General features: G+C 41.7%; 1 protein-coding gene across 8 annotated transcripts; it reads left to right on the forward strand.

The window, feature by feature from the left end:
- Positions 1-4,063: 4,063 nt before the first annotated feature.
- POP4 (POP4 homolog, ribonuclease P/MRP subunit) lies at positions 4,064-14,698 on the forward strand. 8 transcript variants are annotated; one of them, XM_037877704.2, is made up of 7 exons: positions 4,064-4,934; positions 5,335-5,387; positions 7,814-8,037; positions 8,709-8,786; positions 9,004-9,065; positions 9,572-9,673; positions 10,117-14,698. In XM_037877704.2, exons 1-7 carry the CDS (start codon positions 4,928-4,930, stop codon positions 10,251-10,253), a joined length of 663 nt encoding a protein of 220 aa, XP_037733632.1. In that variant the 5' UTR covers positions 4,064-4,927; the 3' UTR covers positions 10,254-14,698. The 8 variants fall into 8 exon arrangements, with proteins under 8 accessions (XP_037733632.1, XP_037733634.1, XP_037733633.1 ...); XM_037877706.2 differs by having other exon boundaries at positions 4,218-4,934; positions 10,640-14,698; XM_037877708.2 differs by having other exon boundaries at positions 4,278-4,934; positions 7,821-8,037.
- Positions 14,699-20,306: the final 5,608 nt, after the last annotated feature.

The following is a 20,306-nucleotide window of genomic DNA, read 5'->3' on the forward strand; positions in this document are numbered from 1 at the left end:
TTAGGTCATCCTTTCATTGCTTCCACATCTATATGCAATTTCCCCAAAAGACTCCCTAAACTTGGACTACACATAGTTTTTGTACTATTTTAAGTATATTGGTTTAAAAACAGATACTATTAAAGTAATACAACCACCTACTGTATAAAGTTATACTGGTATAAAGGTGCTTTTATTGGTATAGTTTACTCCCCTAAATTTAGGGAGGATAATAAATATATATTTACATTTAGGGGAATAAATTAAACCAATATAAGCACCTTTATACCACATAACAGTGGGGGCTGTATCACTATATCTGTTTCTCAACCCCTAAATTACTTCATCCCTTCAAAAGCATTGTGAAACCCATTTGATGGTTCTAGGTATTGATGGAAATGTATTGTAATTATGTCCACACTGTTTCACTTCAATTTTTTTCTGTCTACATTTCACCTATTGGTTTTCATTTCCATAATCTCACTTGCACTTTCTTTGTATACTTTCTGTTTCTTTTCTTATTCTTCCTCATATTTATTGGATTAAATTTTCACTCCTGCTTCTTAGAATTTTTTTGTTGGGACATGTACACTCATATATGCATTCCTCCCTCACTACATTAGACGTAAAGGTAAATTGGAGGATGAAGACATGGAACTGCTGGAAGAGACTGGCTTCCCCAGGCACTAGTTTAGCCTGGATCATTGGATTTACAACACCAGCACAGCCAACACTGATTTGACTATTAATCCCTTAAGTGCTTCAGGAACTGCAGCATAAATCCAGTGAAGGAGCACTCATATGGCTCTAAAGACCTATAGTGCTTATCCTGATATTCCCGTTCAGGAAAACTGAGTTTTTCTTAATAGCGGTGACAATTCAAAGAGTTAAATCTTTTTAAAATAGAGAGATCTGCTTGCTGTTGTGGTGGTGCTGAATCCTGGGAAGATATTTAGGATGATTCAGTGGATACCCATATTTACATCCATAGAGATTTGAATTCACCACCAGCCCATTTCTTGCTTTCACTCAAACTTACAGTTGAATTCACTGTTATCAGGTACCGAGCCAGTGCTTTACAGCTCCACAGTAGCACTCAACAGAGTAGTCATCTTTTTTTATACACTGCCTCAGTAAGTAACTGTCTCTCATAACTATCTGTTCCTCTACCAAAGAGCAATTCATTATGCACCAACTCCATATCTATCCCTGTGACATGACTTTAGCATTCTTCTTCCTTTAGTGAACCTAAATCCTCTTCCTTTAGTGAACCTAAATCGTCAAGAATTATAGCATTCAAAAACCAGTCGGAGAACACTTCAATCTCTTTGGTCACTCGATTACAGACATAAAAGTGGCAATTCTTCAACAAAAAAACTTCAAAAACAGACTCCAATGAGAGACTGCTGAATTGGAATTAATTTGCAAACTGGATACAATTAACTTAGGCTTGAATAAAGACTGGGAGTGGATGGGCCATTACACAAAATAAAACTATTTCCCCATGTTTATTTTTCCCCCCTACTGTTCCTCACATGTTCTTGTTAACTGCTGGAAATGGCCCACCTTGATTATCACTACAAAAGGTCCCGTCGTCCCCCCGCTCTCCTGCTGGTAATAGCTCACCTTACCTGATCACTCTCGTTACAGTGTGTATAGTAACACCCATTGTTTCATGTTCTCTGTGTATATAAATCTCCCAACTGTATTGTCCACTGCATGCATCCGATGAAGTGAGCTGTAGCTCATGAAAGCTTATGCTCAAATAAATTTGTTAGTCTCTAAGGTGCCACAAGTACTCCTTTTCTTTTTATAAATCTCTGTAGATTTAGAATTTTAGGGTTTAGGGAATACGTACCAGGATGGTAACTGTGGCATCAGGGTGTATGGGGTATTGGGAGGATACTGGGGAGTTATTAGTTTCTGGCTGGTTTGGATGGTATTAGGGTGGTGATACCAGGGAATGATACTGGGGATTCAATGGTATCAGGGAGATATCAGGATAGGAATAGTATCTCCTGTGGTATCAAGTCACAGATGACACTGGAAAAACAACGAGGAGTCCTTGTGGCACCTTAAAGACTATAAAATTTATTTGGGCATAAGCTTTTGTGGGCTAGAACCCACTTCATCAGATGCATGGAGTGGAAAATACAGGAGCAGGTATAAATACATGAAAAGATGTGAATTGCCTTACCAAGTGTGAGGTTAGTCTAACGAGACAATTCAATTGACAGCAGGATACCAAAGGAGGAAAAATAACTTCTGAAGTGGTAATGGGTTGATAGTGTGGAGAGAACTGTGTTAAAAACATAACATAGAGCAGGTAGTATAGAGAATGGATGGTATTGCAGTGGCACTGGTAGGTGGCTGATATCAAGAGGTTATCAGAGGGTGGTATGGGGGAGGTATCAGTAAGGGAATGGTATTAGGGAGTGAGTGGTATGAATGAAGGGATGGTGTTGGTGAAGTACGGAGGAGAGGATGGTATCAGGGTCATATGGGCAAATGGCTGAAATCAAGGAAGTATTTGGTGAGCGGTTAGTATTGGGAAGATATTGGGGAGAGGATGGCAGCAGCAAGGCGGTATTAGGGACATCATGGTACTGTAGAGACAAAGGGATGAAAGTATTGGGAGGGGTTAGAATCAGGGAGTGACTGAAATCCGGAAAGGGGTGGGATTGGGATGTATCAGGGAGGTATCGATAAGCATGTGCTAGTGACAAAGGGATAGTACCGGAGAGGAGTGCTTTCAGGGTGGTATTGGGAAGGGGATAGTATCAAGCAGGGAGTAATATCAGGAGTGGGTGAAATCAAGGAGATTGGAACTCGGAAGCATCAAGGAGGCAATGATAAGTATGGGGTATTGACAAAGGGTTGATATCAGAGAAGTATCAGGCAGGAAGGGTACTGGGGATATGGCAAGGGGGTAGTATCAGGGAGTGAGTAGTACCGGGGGAAAAGGTGGTATCAGGGAGGGTTGGTATGAGAAAGGTTAACTTATTGGGACAGGGTAACACTGGGAGGTTAAGGTCTGGAGTAGGGATAGGAGGGAGGTATTGGGGGGGCTATCAGTAGCTGAACTGGTAAGTGGGCTAAAAGTTGCTGTACTAGTGAGTGGGTGGCTGAACAGTGTCTGTATTGGTGAGTGCAGGGGCTGGCACTAGGTGTATTGGTGAGAAGCTAGGCTGGCACGGGATGTATGAGTGAGTGGTGGGTCTGACACTGGGTGTGTTGATGGGTGACACTGGATATACTGGTGGGGGTTAGCGAGAGTGGATGTGGGGTTTGGTGACACTAGGTGTATTGGTGAGGGGCTGGCTAAGTGGGCGTGTTGGCAGAGGGCTGGGTGACACTGGGTGTATTGGTGAGGGCCTGGGTGCCAGTGGATGTACAGGTGGTGCCAGTGGTGTGTTGGCAGGGTGGGGATGAGACTGGGCATCTTGGCGGAGATTGGGGGTTGCCTCCTGTGCTGACTGTATTGCCACGCTGTTGCTGTTGGACGTTGTTCTCGAAGCCCCTGCAGCAGGGCCAGATTAATTCGCCTGCGGGCCCAGGGCTATTAGATTTTGTGAAGCCCCTGTATACAAGTCTTTTTCCTAATTTAAAACAAAACTGTCACAATTATGGCATTGAGGCTATTAACGCTATACTAAACTTGCCTTTTAATTAACATAAAGCTGTTCTGTGGTTACATTTCAGTCTCAAAACATGTAGACTATAGTTAAGTTAATTCAAAATAGCCTACATCTTACCTTAGAAGAGCTGTTATATTAGTTTCTTTCTGGGAGGGAATTTGGGTGCAGGAGGGGGCGAGGGCAGCAGGCTCTGGGAGGGAGGGAGTTTGGTGCAGGAGGGGGTGGGGTTGAGGTGTAGGCTCCGGCCAGGAAGCGCTTACCACAGGTGGCTCCGGGCCAGCGGCGTAGCAGGGTTCAGGCATTGCCCCCACTGCTCCTGGAAGCGGCGGGCTGCTGGCACGTCTCTGCACACCCCCGGGAGGGGGACAGCGTGTCTCTGTGCACTGCCCACACCCGCAAACACCGCCCACGCAGCTCCCATTGGCCGGGAACTGGCCAATGGGAGCTGCGGGGACGGTGCTGGGGGCGGGGGCAGCATGCGGAGCCACCTCCCCCCCCAGGGGCCGCAGAGACGTGCCGGCAGCGGGAGCGGTGTGGGGCCGTGGCAGGCAGCCTGCCTGAACCTGGCTGCACGGCTGGACTTTCAGCAGCCCGGAGATCGCCATCGACTGGCAGAGGCTCCAGGAGCGACCAGTCAATCGCGACTGATGGGCCGCTGACCACCGAATTGCATATAATTACGGATTTATTTTTGCGGCCGCCCCTCAGCCCGAGGCTGCGGCCCCTAAAGCCCCTGCATTAATCCAGCCTCCTGCGAGCCAGTGGGCTCGGCGCGGCCAGGGCAGCCTCCCTGGTAACTGACATCTGGCGGGTTCCGCCCGCCAGGCCGGCTCCGGGGGCAGCAGCGGCAGGGCCGGCTGGGCGCAGTGACGGCGGGCGGGGCTGTAGCGCCCCGCCTCACCTCCTCCTTTTACTTCGGCCCTTCCCGGGCCGGGCTGTTGCGCATGCGCCCTTCTCCGAAAGCCCGTTCAGCGCAGATCAATGCGCATGCGTCCTCCTTCAATAATCATTGGCGAAAAAGCGCTCCTAGGTTGCCGCGCGTGCGTTCCCTGGGGGGGGGGGGTCGAGATACACGGGCGCATGCGCTTGGCTTTTGTTGGCCGAGGGGACAAAGCCCCCGGAGGCTGTTGCGCTGCAGGGGGCGAACTCCTCGCGGATGTTTGTGCGCGCGCGCCAGTTGGTGCGGCCCCTCCCTCCCCCGCTGCTACGCATGCGCGTTCCTTTGAGAGACTGGCTGTGACCCACCCCGGGTTAAGTCGCAGCGTCCTGACTTCATTGGTGGGAGCCGGAAGCGCTGCCTAGTTACCAAGATGGAGAGTAAGTGGCTGGGGGGCTGGGCCGTTGAGAGGTTTCTATCGCCCCGTTCTCGCCCCCCATAACGTGGGCCGGGGTCCCACCCCCCCCGGCTCCTAGCTGTACGTGTCGCAGGCAGCGGCCGCTCCGTGGGCTCGCCCCGCGGCCAGCGCCTCCCCCTGCTGGGGTGGGGTCACTCCCCGCGTTTGCCGGCAGCCCGGCCGCGCTGAGGGGCGAGCGGCATGTCCCATCGTGCTCTCCAGCGCTCCTCGGTGCGTGGCCCCGGCCCTGCTCGCGGTGGGTGTCCCTGGTCCCCGGACCGCGCTCTCTGGTGGGGGTCCAGGCGGGGGAGCAGACTCGCTAAAGTCGTGTGGGGAAAGGTGATGCCCCTGATCACAGGGAATTGTGTTAATGTGTGTTCCAGGTGTGATTTATAGTACGCTACCGCCGCAGGCTGCAAAGCTATTGGATATCCAGGTATCAGCTACTTTAATTGCCGTTCTCATAAAGAAAATGGTGTGAGCTGGACTCAACTCTTTTGTAGCTGGTAACGTGAGTTAATGCTGTTTGTTTCTTATTCAGATTGTCCATTTTAACTAAAACCTTGGTCATGATCATTTTCATCTGGTACAGGGAGGTTAATGAAGATAATGTTAGAACTGAATTCTAGTCTTGGCATTTTGGTCAGAGTCATTCAGCAAGCACTAAATATTGTTTCCACTTCGGCTTAGCAAAGGTCATTTTGATCATTTTTGAGTTATGAGCCAGTTTTAAAAACACAGGTTCAGAAACCTGACTACATGTGGCTCAAGATGGTATTTAGAATTTTTTTAACTATTTTTCCATAAAGTTTTTCTAACAACTTGTTCATTCTCAAGGACTCAGTGCTCCAACTTGATCTATGCAGGCAGGACCCTGCACCTATGTGGAGCCCGATTAGAGACAATGGTTCTCAACACAGGTGCAGGGCCCTAATTGTTTTTCTGTTCTATACATATACTCTCTGTGTAGTGGGGTCCTGAATAATTTTGCCTGAATGTTTTGACTGTCACTGTCTTTTCCCCTACCTGTTTTCTAAGACTCAAATTTGGAGCCTCTTAAACTTCATAAAGTCTTAGCAAATAATGTATCATAGCGATGTTGGCTAAACTGGCTTATCTTTTTTCATAACAATAGCTGGTGTTTTATGTTTTACGTGGAAACTTTCAAGTGGATATAGCAGTGGTTCTCAAACTTTTGTAGTGGTGACACCTGTCACAGCAAGCCTCTGAGTGCGACCCCCCCCCCTTATAAATTAAAAACATATTTTAATATATTTTACACCATTATAAATGCTGGAGGAAAGGCAGGAATTGGGGTGGAGGCTGGCAGCTCATGACCCCCCATGTAAATAACCTTGCAACCCCCTGAGGGGTCCCAACCCCCGGTTTGAGAACCCCTGGGATATAGCTTGAAACAGCTGTTTTACATCACCCTGAAAATAACAGTTTCTGTTTGAAACAGATTCTTAAAAATCTGTGGTGACTTCAGGGGAGAAACTTGGACAACACTCTTCCTGCACAAATTGCTGTCTTATCTGTATTTTTCTTTTTACAATTATTAGGATGTTTGTATGAAAATGGGAATGTTGGCTCTTAAGAGTGAGTTTGGAACTAGATAGCCCAGAATTCTTAGTGGAATATGAACTCTTTTGCTTTGTCACCTGTTTAAAGTCAGTAACAAAGTCAGATTTGTCTGTTAACTGATAGATGGCTTATTTGTAGGTCCCTACCAAATTCACAGTCCATTTTGGTCAATATCATGATCATAGGATTTTAAAAATTGTAAATTTCATGATTTCAGCTATTTGAATCTGAAATTTCACAGTATTGTAATTGAAGGGGCCCTGACCCAAAAAGGAGTTGGTGGTGGTGGGGGGGGGAGGGGTGTTCACAAGGTTATTGTAGGGGGAATTGCAGTATTGCTACCATTACTTACTGCTTCTGGTGGCGGTGCTGCCTTTAGAGCTTGACAGCTGGAGAGAGGTGGCTACCGGCCGGGAGCCCAGGTCTGAAGGCAGAGCCATCGCCAGCAGCAGCACAGAAGTAAGGATGGCATGGTATGGTATTGCCACCCTTAGTTTTGCACTGCTGCCTGCAAAGCTGGGCCTTTAGTCAGCAGCTGCCACTCTTCGGCTACCCAGCTCTGAAAGCAGCAGTGCAGAAGTAAGGGTGGCATGGTGTGGTATTGCCACCCTTCTGCGCTGTTGCTGGCGGGGCGCTGCCTTCAGAGCTGGGCCACCCAGCTCTGAAGGCATCTCAGTAGTAAGGGTGGCAATATCATTACCCACTCTTTTTCAAAATAACCTTGTGACCCCCTCCCCCCCATTAACTCCCTTCTGGGTCAGGACCCCCAATTTGAGAAACACTGGTCTACCCTGTGAAATCTGTATAGTATAGGGTAAAAAGCACACAAAAGACTAGGTTTCACGGTCCATGACGTATTTTCATGACCATGAATTTGGTAGGTCTCTACTTATTTGCAGTGAGTCTGGCTTCACTTCTTTAAGTTATCTGTTGTAAACAAGCCTCTCTGCAATCATTTTCTTCTCATAGCTAATGTTTAATGAATAGACTTCCACATCACAGAACCCATTCAGCCTTCACAGATAAAAGGATGATGGAATGGCTATGGAAACTAAACTACCATCACACCTCTAAAGTTAGTCCCCTCACTTAAGGATTTTGAGGCACTTTGATGGGTCAGTGTGGAAATGTTTCATGGAAATATAAATAGCTTAAGTATCTAGAATATTATCAGTTTTTCGTGGTACATTAGCATGTATTTAATATCAGTGGTACCAAACACTGATGAGACTACTAGTCAGTGGATATTCTTAACTTTTAACAACTTTTATTTTGGAGCCTCAAGGATCAAAAGAGGCTGAAGCTTTTGTAAATGCCTTTCTGAAGCGTAGTATGCCACGACTGAAAGATGAAGCCATCCAGGATAAGCTAACCCGAAAAGCTGTAGTTCTTGAGCATTGTCCTAAAAGAAGGAAAAAGGACAAAAGGAAGAAAACAAAAGGGTTTTCTGCCAAGCAGAGGAGAGAAATGCGTCTCTTTGAAATTAAGCCAGAACAGCAAAAGTAAGAACTTAAAAGGCTTTCTTTTTGTGAGTTATCAAGTAAAAGTTGAAAGCTTGTTGAAAGCAGTGTACATGCAGCAGCACGTATGTATTGGTGCTAACAGTTATTAATTAGTACTCTTAATCTTTTGCTGAGTTAGGTCAGTTCTGTGCTGCTCATAACAATTGGCCATGTTCTTTATTTTTTTATTTTAGAGATATAAATTGTGAATATCACTGACATTTCCTTCTTTTTGTGCTTGTAAATCTAAATATGGTGAGAAGTCAGTATCAAATTACTATATGGAGCCACAGGTCCCTAGTTTAAAAGGTTAGAATGACAGTGACCAGACTTAGTATTTCACGGTGCATTAAATGATTTTATTAAAATGCATCCTCTTTGCATAGTTGGAAAATGAAGTAGACAGAGAGAATACAAGAGTAGGAGTTTCTAAGCACACAAAATGCAACATCTTATGTGATGTACATTAGAAACCTCTTTTTAGAGTAAGTAATCTTACAGCTTGGAATGTTGTATTGTATAGCTAATGACTTCATGAGATACTCAAAGAAACAAGTTCTAACTTTGTATGTAAATTATAGGTTGGTTAGTAGTTAAGCTGTTATTTTGTATCATACAGCCTTCTGAAAAGATACTGTATAATCTTTTTTGTCTCTTGCTCACTATTGAAGATATGAGTTGTTTCTACCATTACATGAACTCTGGAAACAATACATCAGGGATCTGTGTAATGGACTCAGACCAGATGCGTAAGTTCAGTTTATTTAAAAATATGTAGGGTCTAGATTGATCTTTCAAAGACTATCATCTTATTACCATAAATATAAACATTTTGCATAATGTTTTTAAACAAGCAGGTATTTCTATATTTTTGTAAATACAAAAGTGTACTGACTTTAACACCACAGACAAAATTTATTGTAAATATAGATTTTTTTTTAATGTTTTTCTTTGTTTTTTTTTAAGACAACCACAGATGATTCAGGCCAAATTGCTAAAAGCTGATCTCCATGGAGCTATTGTTACAGGTATTACTTTTTCCGTTCCCCCCCCCCCTTTTTTTTTTTTTTTTTGAGGGCTTCTTTCAAATTCCTCCCAAAGGGGTGGCAGTCACCCTACACTTTCTGTTTCTAAACCCACATGTTCCTTTCCCTTAACTTCTGCCACAAACACATTTAACTGTTCTTTCTGTAGTCTTAGTACTTGTGTAAACTCTCCAAATGTTACCTACTTTGGGGTCACATATTGAGACCTAATTATTATTTGACCTACTCCTCCCTGATCAGACTCACCCCGGTACTTCATTTAAGTACTTGTGGAAACCCTCCTGTGTTAGAATTCATTGTTAATATGCACAGCCACCAATAGCTATGTGATTGCTACTAGTATTAGTATGACTTCATAGTAGAATTAGCTATATTTATTCTGAATTACCACAAGCTACCTTTTTAAAATTATGAAGCTACAATATAGATCATTTGCAAATTCTTCCACTGATACATCTGTTTGTTGTTGTTGGTTTTGGTTTTTTTAGTAACTAAATCAAAATGTCCCTCTTATGTTGGGATCACGGGAATTATTCTACAGGAAATGAAGCATATTTTCAAAATTATCACTAAAGAAGATAAATTAAAAGGTATGTACTACAAGTATCTTTCACATTTTGAGTAGTCAAAATATTACTTTTGCACATTATTCATCTGCTACGTTCTTTGTAAGCCCAAGTGGCAATGCAGGCCGCATAGTACTTATTAATAAAAATCATGCAGCCATGTTCTTGTTGAACAGAATTCTCACCAGAGCAGAACACCCATGGACAGATTGGCTTCATGGAAAATAGCAAAAGATATGCCAGAATCAGATTGATTGTGTTGATCTGATTGTCAGTTTTGATGCTCTTTGTGACATACTAATAGGATGTTTCAAAACATTGGATGCTTTCAAACATTAGAATTCTTGAAGAAGACAGGCCTTTTAAGACTTAGTCATGCCAAAGTACCAGAACCTTGAAGGACAGAGATTTACATTAGTACATTACTGATAGTTTTGTTTTGTTTTTTCCTCTTCAACTTCTTTCAGTTATTCCCAAGCTTAACAATGTATTTAGCCTGGAGGTTGATGGCTTTATTTCCCACATCTATGGTAGCAAGTTCCAGCTTAGAGCAAGTGAGCGTTCTGCAAAGAAGTTCAAAGCAAAAGGAACTATTGACCTGTGATTTTAAGGAAATTCAAAGATATTGGGGATTCATTCATAAACTGAAAATCAAGTTTAAAAAACAAGAACATATGGAATTCTACGTCCTCTAAAGTGTTTCTTTATACAGAAGTATGAGTTACAAGACACATTTAAGTTACATCTGTTTTTATGTACTAGGTGGTCTCCCTGAATCCTCAGATTGCAGTAATATGTCATTATTTCATTTCCTGAAAATATAGTGTATAACATTTTGGTCTTTTTTTTAAATAGTAAACTAATATTTGTGATTCACATCACTTTGTTTTTAAAAATAAAATCCTTTTCCCAATTATTTTTTGACTTAATATAACTTTAATTGTGTTGGTTTAATGTATATAATAGATGTCTCAATTTACATATTTTCAGGTAAATCACACGGTGGAACATGTATGAATTCTAATTCCTGATGTTAAAAGTTGTCTCTCTCTGACGTGTTTCGTGGACAGACAGGGTTATATGGAGGAATTTACGTACTGAAAATGAATTAAATCTTGTTTTACAACTTGTTTTTAAATTCTGTGTTTTGGCTTCCATACATATTACAGTGCTTGTAAGAAGACTGTAAAAGACTTAAGGCTTTTACAGTATAATCACCATTTGGTGGTGTAAACACAAAATAATTTTTTATGACTTAAATTTTATACACTTGCTTTGTGTAAACTATTTTCTCCTAGAAGCAGGAGCAACTGTTTCATCTGATCAGTTTTATTTTGACCTATCTGTGACACATACCAGTGCTTACAAACAATATACAAATGAGGGAAGTATAAATGCATAGATAAGTTTAGCGCAGTCTTTCTAGCTGCCAAGGATATCACTATAGCCTGTGTCTTCTCACTGTGGTATGACTTGTCACTTCATTAAATTTCTTGTCTACTCTGCCAGATCACCCATTCTGGCTGTCTTGCATTGGAAGGGCTAACTCTGCAATGATCCCTTTAAAATAATAGGACACGTGTAGATTTCACTGTGGAATAGAAAATAGTATCTTCACAGGGGAGAGGTTTGCTCAATCCTTTTTTCACTTTCCTCCAATCTTTCTGATTTTTTTAAAATTATTTGCATATTATATGGAGGTCCCTCTGTTTTGAAACTCTGACAATTATTAGATCAAGGCAGGCTGAGAGGGAAGAGCATTTGAATACTAGTATTCTAGTGTGGCAAACAAGAAGGCCTAGTCCGTGGCTGCTCCTGAGTGCCTTTTAAGGTTGTTCAAAGAATATTAAACAGAGGGGGGGAAATGCTTTTAACACTCCTAAAAAGAATGCTCATATTAAGCTGTGTAATGCAAAGGTTCTTTATCATTGCACCCTGCCTGTGTTGAGGAAATTAAGGGAATATCTTTTATAGAAACTGCAATTCTTGGGCAAAATGTGTTTCAAAAATTACTGTGCTGAAATAAAAAAAATTTCAAATGCAGGCTTATGTTGTAGTAAAAAGGAAGAAGGCATTAATTTGGTCAGGATTATAAAGGTAGCATGTCTGAAAACAGAAAATATCCTTGTAGGTAGAATTCTCAATGTATAAAATCTTTCCTTTCAGAATAAGTGTTATTTGGCCATGGGAACATAACAGAGAAAAGGGTTAAAACAACAAAAGCCTAAAAACATATTGGCTAAGCTAAACTTAGCCCTTCCTTGCCAGTTTGTCGGTCTGGAACGTAGGACATAGCACTGGCAGGGACTTCCTGGGTGCAGGAAACCCAGTCAGATAATCCCATTTAAACTTTATCATGCTCCACTTTAAAACGAGTTAGGCGCTTTGTCCCCATTGCTCTTATTGGAAGACTGTTCCACAGCCTCAGTTCTCTGGTCATTAGAAGCCTAATTTCTAGCCTGAATTTATTCAGGGCCCGTTTCTACTCATTTCTTCTTCTGCCACATTGTCCTTTAGCTTAAATAGTTCTTCTGCCTCCCTAGTGCTTAACCCCTCATGTATTTATAGAGAGCAGTCATATCCACACTCAGCCTTCCTGGCTTGTTTAGCCTAGCAAAAGCTCTTCTAGTCTTCTCATAAAATAGGGTCTCCATTCCCCTGATCATCATAGTAACCCTTCTCTGAACCTGTTCCAGTCTGACTGGGCTTTGGTGCCCCATTCCCCATCATTGGGCCTATGAGACAGGCTGCATCCTACAACTTCTGCCTCTTGGACAATCTGCTCCCACCCACCACTCTGAATCTGTTCCTCAGGTCATAGGCTTACTTATTTCAAAGTTCCTTTGTTTCAGAGTTCCTGCTTGCAGATCTTGTTAGCCAGTACATATAGATTAGGCATAGGGCATACCATATTAATGTCGTATTATACCTAGCATGTGGGCAGTTATGTTAACTTTTCCACAGTTCTGTCCACATTCCTCACTTATGTCGAGAGATTATATATCCCACAACCCTCTGCATCGCAAAACATAGCTTTTGGCATTAGCAAATATAAATTCTGTCTAAAGACAAGATACATTTGCTCTATGTCTAAGTACAGGTTCCTTCACAGTCAACTTATTTAAAATGTAGTATCCAAAACAGATAAGAAAAGGTACAGAACAAGAAGTTAAGGAAATGGTAGGTTGGATCTTATAAAGTGCTTTCTAACTTGTAAGCAACTGTGCTGTAGAAGTGGGTTGGGGGGTGTATTTTGGGAAGCGCACTTGTGTGTGGCAAACTGACACACTGCTAGAAACAGCTTCCTGGAAAGATCAGTAACATAGTAACTCCTTCCTGTGCTATACTATTGATTTTTAGCAGTAAATTGGCTAGGTTTGGTTAATTGGTCTCTTGAACACATTTCATAATGAACCACAAGTCTAGTGAAACAACTAGATACATTTGTAGCAGCACTCTCCTTAGGTTTCCAGCAGGGCTGCTGCATTGGTGAAAACTGATTCAAATGTTTCTTGAGAGGGGGTCAAAAGTAGTCTCCTAAGAGTAGATTCACTGTATTGTCCATATGAGTGCTAGGCAATTGAATTCTAGTAATTGCTGGGTTCCTGAAGATCTGATCAGAGTCCAGCCACAATTTAAGCCGACGATTCCATAGAGGCAGCCCCATCACAATACTCAAACAAGTAGAGAGATGCACAGCATTCATAAAATTATATTAATAGCTCCCACAGTCTTCACAAGGAGCTTTTTAACATTCACAACTAATGCATACCATAGGCTTCTTAAAAAATATACACAAGGTAATTGTTACTCCTCCTCTGTCTGTGTTCTAAATTTGATTTGCGTACAAGCTGTAACCTATGAACTGTGTTTTCATGAAGCAAGACTACCTTGTGTTTTTACTGATACGCCACTTGAAGTTTAAACTGGTAATATCCTGTTTTAAAAGTATCCCACAGCATAAATGTATTTATAAAATTAGTTAAGACTAATCGTGAAAATAAGTAAATAGTGTTTAAGCTGGTTTTGTTACTGGAAAAGCAGACTGCATTTGAAAGCTGGTCTGAAATATGCAAAGCTTAAGCTACTGTATATATAAAACTACTGCACTTTGAGTATCAATGGTAATTTTAATTCAGTATTTAATGCATGGGAGTGGAGCATGAATACCTACCAGGCCCTGTAAATTCTAATAGAACTGTTATCAAGAAGTTTGGACTACAGTGCTATCTGGTACTTTTTAATGAGCACAAAATTCACTTTAAGAATGTTGATTTAATATATTTATTCATAGTCTGCAGTAATATCATTGTAATAAATTGGACTTTCATGGACCGTTCTAGCCACCTTGACCCTACTTTATTTCCCCTTTCTCTCTCTGCCTTGGGTACAATTGACTAGTTTCAGAGAGGTGGGGTTTTTTTTAAATGGCAGCTATCAGAAAAAATATTTTCTTTATACCCCAAATGATGAATTCTTCCCCTTTCCACCACTTGTCTCCCCCCCCCCCCCCAAAATAGAATACTCATAGTCCTCAACTTCTGCCAGTACCAATATAGCATCTAATGTAGATGTTTCATCAGAAGGCAATAATCCCAGTTTTCCAATAAGGAACAGCCCTCAAACATTGGTGTATCTATCTAGTTTCTTATCTGATGCCCATCAGCATTGTCTCTTAGTCCTGTCTGTAAAGAACTAGCATAAGATGGGGCCTAATGAGATGACTTGATTTCTATTTCATGGCCCTGTGTGCTTCTTTTTGGGCAGGTAGTCAGATACTACAACAATAATTAGATACTTTTTCCACTTCTAAGGCCTGTACAATTGGAGTTATATTATTAAGAGCCTCTGGCTTTGGAGGTAAAAAGGTATGAAAAAATATCTATTTGTAAGCAATGTTTCTAAAAGTTTTGGTCGAAGTTTGTTAACATGCAGAAGTGGCATTGTTTAAAGCTTTACTGGCCTTCAGTTTGGGAGGACTTCAAAACTTGCTTGTGGTTTTGGTGGTGTTACATTCATGTCAATAAAAGATTTTAGGTTGTCTCAGTATCATGTTTGTGTCTTCTCTCCTGCATTTGTATATAATATGGCTAACAATATATAACCCTTCTTTGCATTGCCCTGCCTTTATCTGAATATCCAGTACATCCTAAAATAAATAAGATTTTAATGATAACTAATATCCTCTTTCATAGACGTAGAATAAAAATCTTTCATCCTACATTATTTGCAGTTTGCATTGCCTAAGTGCTGTCTTTCATAGCCCTATGTCATTAAAACTTACACAATGTTAGGTAGCGTCCTTTTGTAAATAACCCTCAGATTACTAGCCTTTTATACCTGCACTGCTTTTTAAAAGGCTTCTACCATTCAAATCTTTTATAAATATTTGTTTTTGAGAGCAGTCCATGGCAACACTTGTAATGGAAAAGCCCAAGTCTACAATAATTTCCCATTTGAATGTAGTTGAATTTTCAGTGAGTTCACTTATAATTGTTGTCATCCACTTGCGGCACAACTCAGGCCCCATTGTCACCTCTTCCCGCGACTCCATTCTTCTCCCACTCGCTACTTGACCACCTAGGCTCCAGTCTCTGCCTCTTCATATCTCTCTTCATATCATCCTTCTGTGAGGTAAGTTGGATTTTATTCTAGAGAGAGCTGGTAGTGACCCCTATACATAGGTTGCCTATCATTGTCCTTTACAAAGATTCTTATGCCCCATCCCTACCCTTTTTCTTTCTTTTCTTTTTCTTTTTAAGAAGCTTGTTGGCACCAGGCCTTTGAAATTTGTCAGGGAGAAAGCTGAAGGCTGGACCTTAGATGTCTTTCACTTGCAATTCCATTCACATTTAGCTGAGTTACAAACTGTTGAAAATCGCCATTTCCCTTCTTTCACCTTTGTTCCTCCGGAAAATGGTGGCAGCATGTCAATCGTAACTAAACGCAAATGTTCCCAGGAGCCGTGCCAGCTCCATTGCCGCAGGAGCGCACACTGTACTGGGAACAGCTGGGAGTGGCTGCAGCAGATCTAGTGGAGGGGTCGAGGTGGGAGAGAGAACCGGAGTACATAGCCCCCATACGCAATCCACCTGCACTGAGGGCACCACAATGAGCAGAAAATCCTCTGAGGTGAAGGCTAGAGCTGTGCTGGGCATCATCCAGTCACCTCTCCAGACCCAGCACGTGGCCACAGCAGCTCATGGACTCACTGAATGCAACAGGAGCCCTTACCTCTTGGGATAGGAGTAAGGAGATTGAGCAGGCTCCTCCTGACCAAACCAGCTTCAGTCTCAATTATCCCCCTGATGCCCCCCGGGGCTCAGTTACTGACAAGCACACCACCAGTGGCTCAATCATTTCTCAAGAGAATTAACTAGTTTTTCCTTTTTTTTAAGGTGAGGCCATGTGGTATTAGCTTTCATCTCAATAAGTTAAAGCACCACCCTGGGGATGCCTCACCAGCAAGAGGGGGAATTTAAAGTGTGGTTTATGGGAAGAAAGGTACAGAAAAAAACAAGAATCACTTTAAAATAATGTCCCTATTAGTGAGGTGTAAGTAATGGGAAAGATATTAAAACCAGAAAATGTTTCAGAAAATAAAATACTGGAAGGTCTTTGATTTCATATGGAGCTGTGCCGCAGGATGCGTGACTTGCTGTTAAAAGCCAATGTGATAAAAAAGCAGGAAATGTCCTGTGCTTCTCTCAAGGGTCTCTGGAACTGTAAATCATTTTGTTCCCTTCAAGATTGTAGAAAGAACAGTAAACAAAATTATATGAAAACATAAATCTCACACAAACTTTCAACGGCCTGATTTTAATGTAGCTCATATTCCTTGATGTAGTATCTAATTAAGACATCTGTTAAATGTCTATAATATTAATTTAATGAGGGGAAGCTAATAGAACTTTATTGGCACAGTCCAGTTCATTAACATTAAGGGTCGCTAATGGATGTCTTAAATAGACATCATTAATGAGAATGCTGTACAAATTAGAATTAGGCCCAATCATGTTTCATTGTGCTGTGAAGGGCACATCCTCTATTGTATGTGCACACACCACAGAACAAAATACAATTTACTACCCGTAACACAGGCTCCATTTTTTTTCGAGCTATATTTCAGCACTCAAAAATGAAAAACATAGCAGGCTCCTTTCGATAAATAATAGCCAGGTGTTTCATTATTTACAATGGTGTGTGCTGAAGAGATGTTCAAAGGACTCTTCAAGGTAATCACATGCTAGTAGCACATAAAGACAGATGACAAATGAAGCATAATAAGGGATCTGAGCAGCTAAAGCACTCAAGAAGCCTTTACTGCAGTTGGTAAATCACCTAAAGAGAGTCCTTTTTTAATGACTCTTTGAGGCGTTCCAAACAGCTTTCATAAATCACTTAAGCAACAACAAACTACTGTACAGTAGCAGCCATCCTTGTCTACCAATAAGCTCCTTGAACTGAACTCCTATCTGGGCTTCTAGAGCAAAAGCATAGTAAACGTCCCCCTACTGTTTGTGAAAGAGGAGACGCTACGTACCATTGAAGAAAGACATGATCACCCACTAATGCTTCTCTGCTGATTCATGACTACTCGCCTTCCCCTCATTAGGTGAGATATTTAATACTTAATGGATGTAATACTATAATATAGGAAAATTAATCACAGCTGCCCCGGAGACACCTACTCTGTCACATGTGGAACGCAAACTTGCATGGGGCAGGAACACATTTTTCTTAAAGGTTTTTACACCTAGTCTCTCTTGAGGATGTGTTATCTGTCAGCCAATGAATGGGCTTGCTTAGCTGCAACCGATGGTTTTTTTCCAGATTGCTTATAAATTTCTACTTGCCCATTAATAATAATATATATACATTTCAAACCATTTCTTAATTATATACTCTGGAATCCCTTCAGCTACGGCTGTAACGTAACTACCTCTGAGGCAGAAGTTGGTACCTATTGACCTGTGAACAACAGTTAAAGACAGTAAGGGAAGAAGAGAGCTATCTCCATTTGAAATGCCAGGGTAATTTGAGGTAGGCCATACCTCAAATGAACCAGGTGGGACACAAGAGTTTTACTTGCTGGCACAAGATAGTTGATGACTAAAGTGGCTTTACATTTCATCCAAAAGGAGACACCACCAGCAGCACTGTGCTTGTCCTGCTAGACTATTGGGACATTGATTTGGCAGGCAGAGTCGCATACACTGAGTCATCAATGCTACTTTCTTCATCAACTCTTTTAGTAAGAGACTCACTGCAGGTGTTCTGCTGGGGCTTGAACAGTGTTTGTTGTAGACAGAAAATGACGGCACTAGGCCAGCTTCAGTGACATTGGAGGTCTTAAAATTGTGGGCCAATGGGCCTAACTTTTCTTGACCTGGGGAACTCAGTCTGGTTACATATAAGGGTATATACAACGGATTTTTTTAAAATTAAATTTCACCCCAATGTCAATCTGAGACATTTTGGTGCTCAGAAAGTCGGAAGAGCTGGCTGATTTCACACTGAAACATGTAGTGTATTTTTTGCACGTATTGTTGAGGAACATGTCTTTGTTGAAACAAAATTTCAGATTTGAAATGCGCTTATGTGCAAAGCTGGCATCATAAGGATGAAAATGGGAGGTTTGTTGAACCGGCCCATTCTTGCAAATTCAAAATAAGAAGTTTGGATTTTGCTGCAAATATTTTATAGAAACATGCAGGTAAATAGCAGATGAGATCTATGCTGTTTTCTAAAATATGCCACTCCTTGTTTTCACCTTTTGTCCCCGGAGATGTACAGCTCATATGACTCCTACCCATAATTCTTCTGCATTGCCCATTCACACTTTCATCTTGGTATAAAGTACTGGGTTACATAGAGAAGGAAGTTATGATGATGTGTTTATGGGTCTAAGTCAACCAACCTCACAGAAAGCTTGACAAAAGCATAAGCCAATCCTCCCCCGCAGCCCCAAACCCATGGACATGTATCTTGATCAGACTTGTCTTTAAGAAGAAGGCTGCAGCATTGGAAAAGCTCATCCAATTTACATGCCTGTCACTGGGAACATTTTATTCTCATGAGTTCCGGCCATCAGAGACTATTTGTGTCATAGCCTATAAGCAAGCTCTTCAATTACACTGGCTAAGAAAACATTACACACGTTATAACCGCTAGTTGACTAGATAGTATATAGCCCTATATGTAGTCTGTTATTGCACATTGCTGGACAAAGTAGGAAGCCTACCATTTGCTTCCTATTGTAACAGGAGATCCTCTGTATAAAAGGAAGCAGACTGTTTTTAATTAGGTTTCTGTTGTGTTACAAAGGCAAAGGCGATGGTACATCCCGGGTTGGAGCAACAAAGAGTTAGGAATGGGGTGGCACATTAAAAAGGAGGTGTATGCACATGAGCTGGGCAAACCAGTTTTTGCCTAATGTCAAGCCCAGCTGACCGCTGTAGGTTGAAAAGTTTGACTTGTGCACGCTACTGGGCTCAGCTGATTCAGCAAGGCTGAAAAAAAGGGTGTCATGGGGCAAAGAAAAAAATGGAATAGAGTGATAAATAAAGAGTGAGGTGGTGGAGAGGAAGGCATAGCGAGGGCAAAGAGAGGGAAAAAATAGCAGAAGAACTAATATAGGACATCCACTTGTGTTAGCCTAGATTTTGGGAGTTCATCTAGCTGTGAGCCACAGGCTTCTCTTTACTAGAACGATATTGTCAAATCCCCATGTTGGTTTAAAGTACAGGAGAAGAGTTTTGTGGACACAAAGAAGTTTTGCAAAACTAACAAAAAGTTTTGCCTGGGTTCACCCAGCCCTGGTATGTAGAAAAAGTCACTGCCCGCTCAGCACAGCAAAGGTGTTGGGAGCGTGATGGAAAAGCATCCTTGGCATATTAATGTGGTTTGGTAGCTGAAAAAGTGGCATAGCTTAACTTTTGTTCTGCCATTAGTGTCATTGCTCGGTCTCTCATGCGGAGAACCCCACAAGAAACGTCAGATCTACCTGTGCCAAAAACCCTGATTTGGGTAGAGACTTGCATCACATGTTTTTATTTGCATTTTTACTTCTCTTTTGTTTGTTTATATAAAAAACATAAAGCTAAACTTTAATCGTTGTAGGAATCACTACAAAATACTATAACATAGTCCTGGGGATATGAATGCAATGAATAGAAGTGTTCGCTTCCCACAGGAAATATGGTCTCTGAGTGCAATCACTGACTGCTGTTGAGACTAATATATAACTCTTATAATAATCCCAGTAAAGGCAATACCTCATATGATGTGTGTGTTTGTGTCTGGGAAATATGCATTAGAGGAAGCTGTTAATACAGTTAGCAATCAGTAGAAAGTATTTCTGTTCATAACTCCCCCCTTACATAGAGTATTTGCAATACGTGCAGCTTCCTAATCGCTCACATCTGGAGACGAGCTTCAGCAAATGCTGAAACCATAGAGCCTTAATACAAATGAGCTCACATATTTCTTCCCCTCTATTTTTAGTTTAACCAGTAACCTATAGCACAGGCAGCACTGAAGATGTGAGGCGAATGTCATTAAATCAGCTGCTCTGCATGTTCCTGTGGGCACTTGGGTTTGGAAGTAAAAGTAGGGAACACTTAGGTCCTAGCTACAGTAGGGGAAAAGGCCTTGC

This window comes from Chelonia mydas, chromosome 12 (genome assembly GCF_015237465.2).
Source record: "Chelonia mydas isolate rCheMyd1 chromosome 12, rCheMyd1.pri.v2, whole genome shotgun sequence".
In the NCBI taxonomy this organism is placed as follows: domain Eukaryota; kingdom Metazoa; phylum Chordata; order Testudines; family Cheloniidae; genus Chelonia; species Chelonia mydas.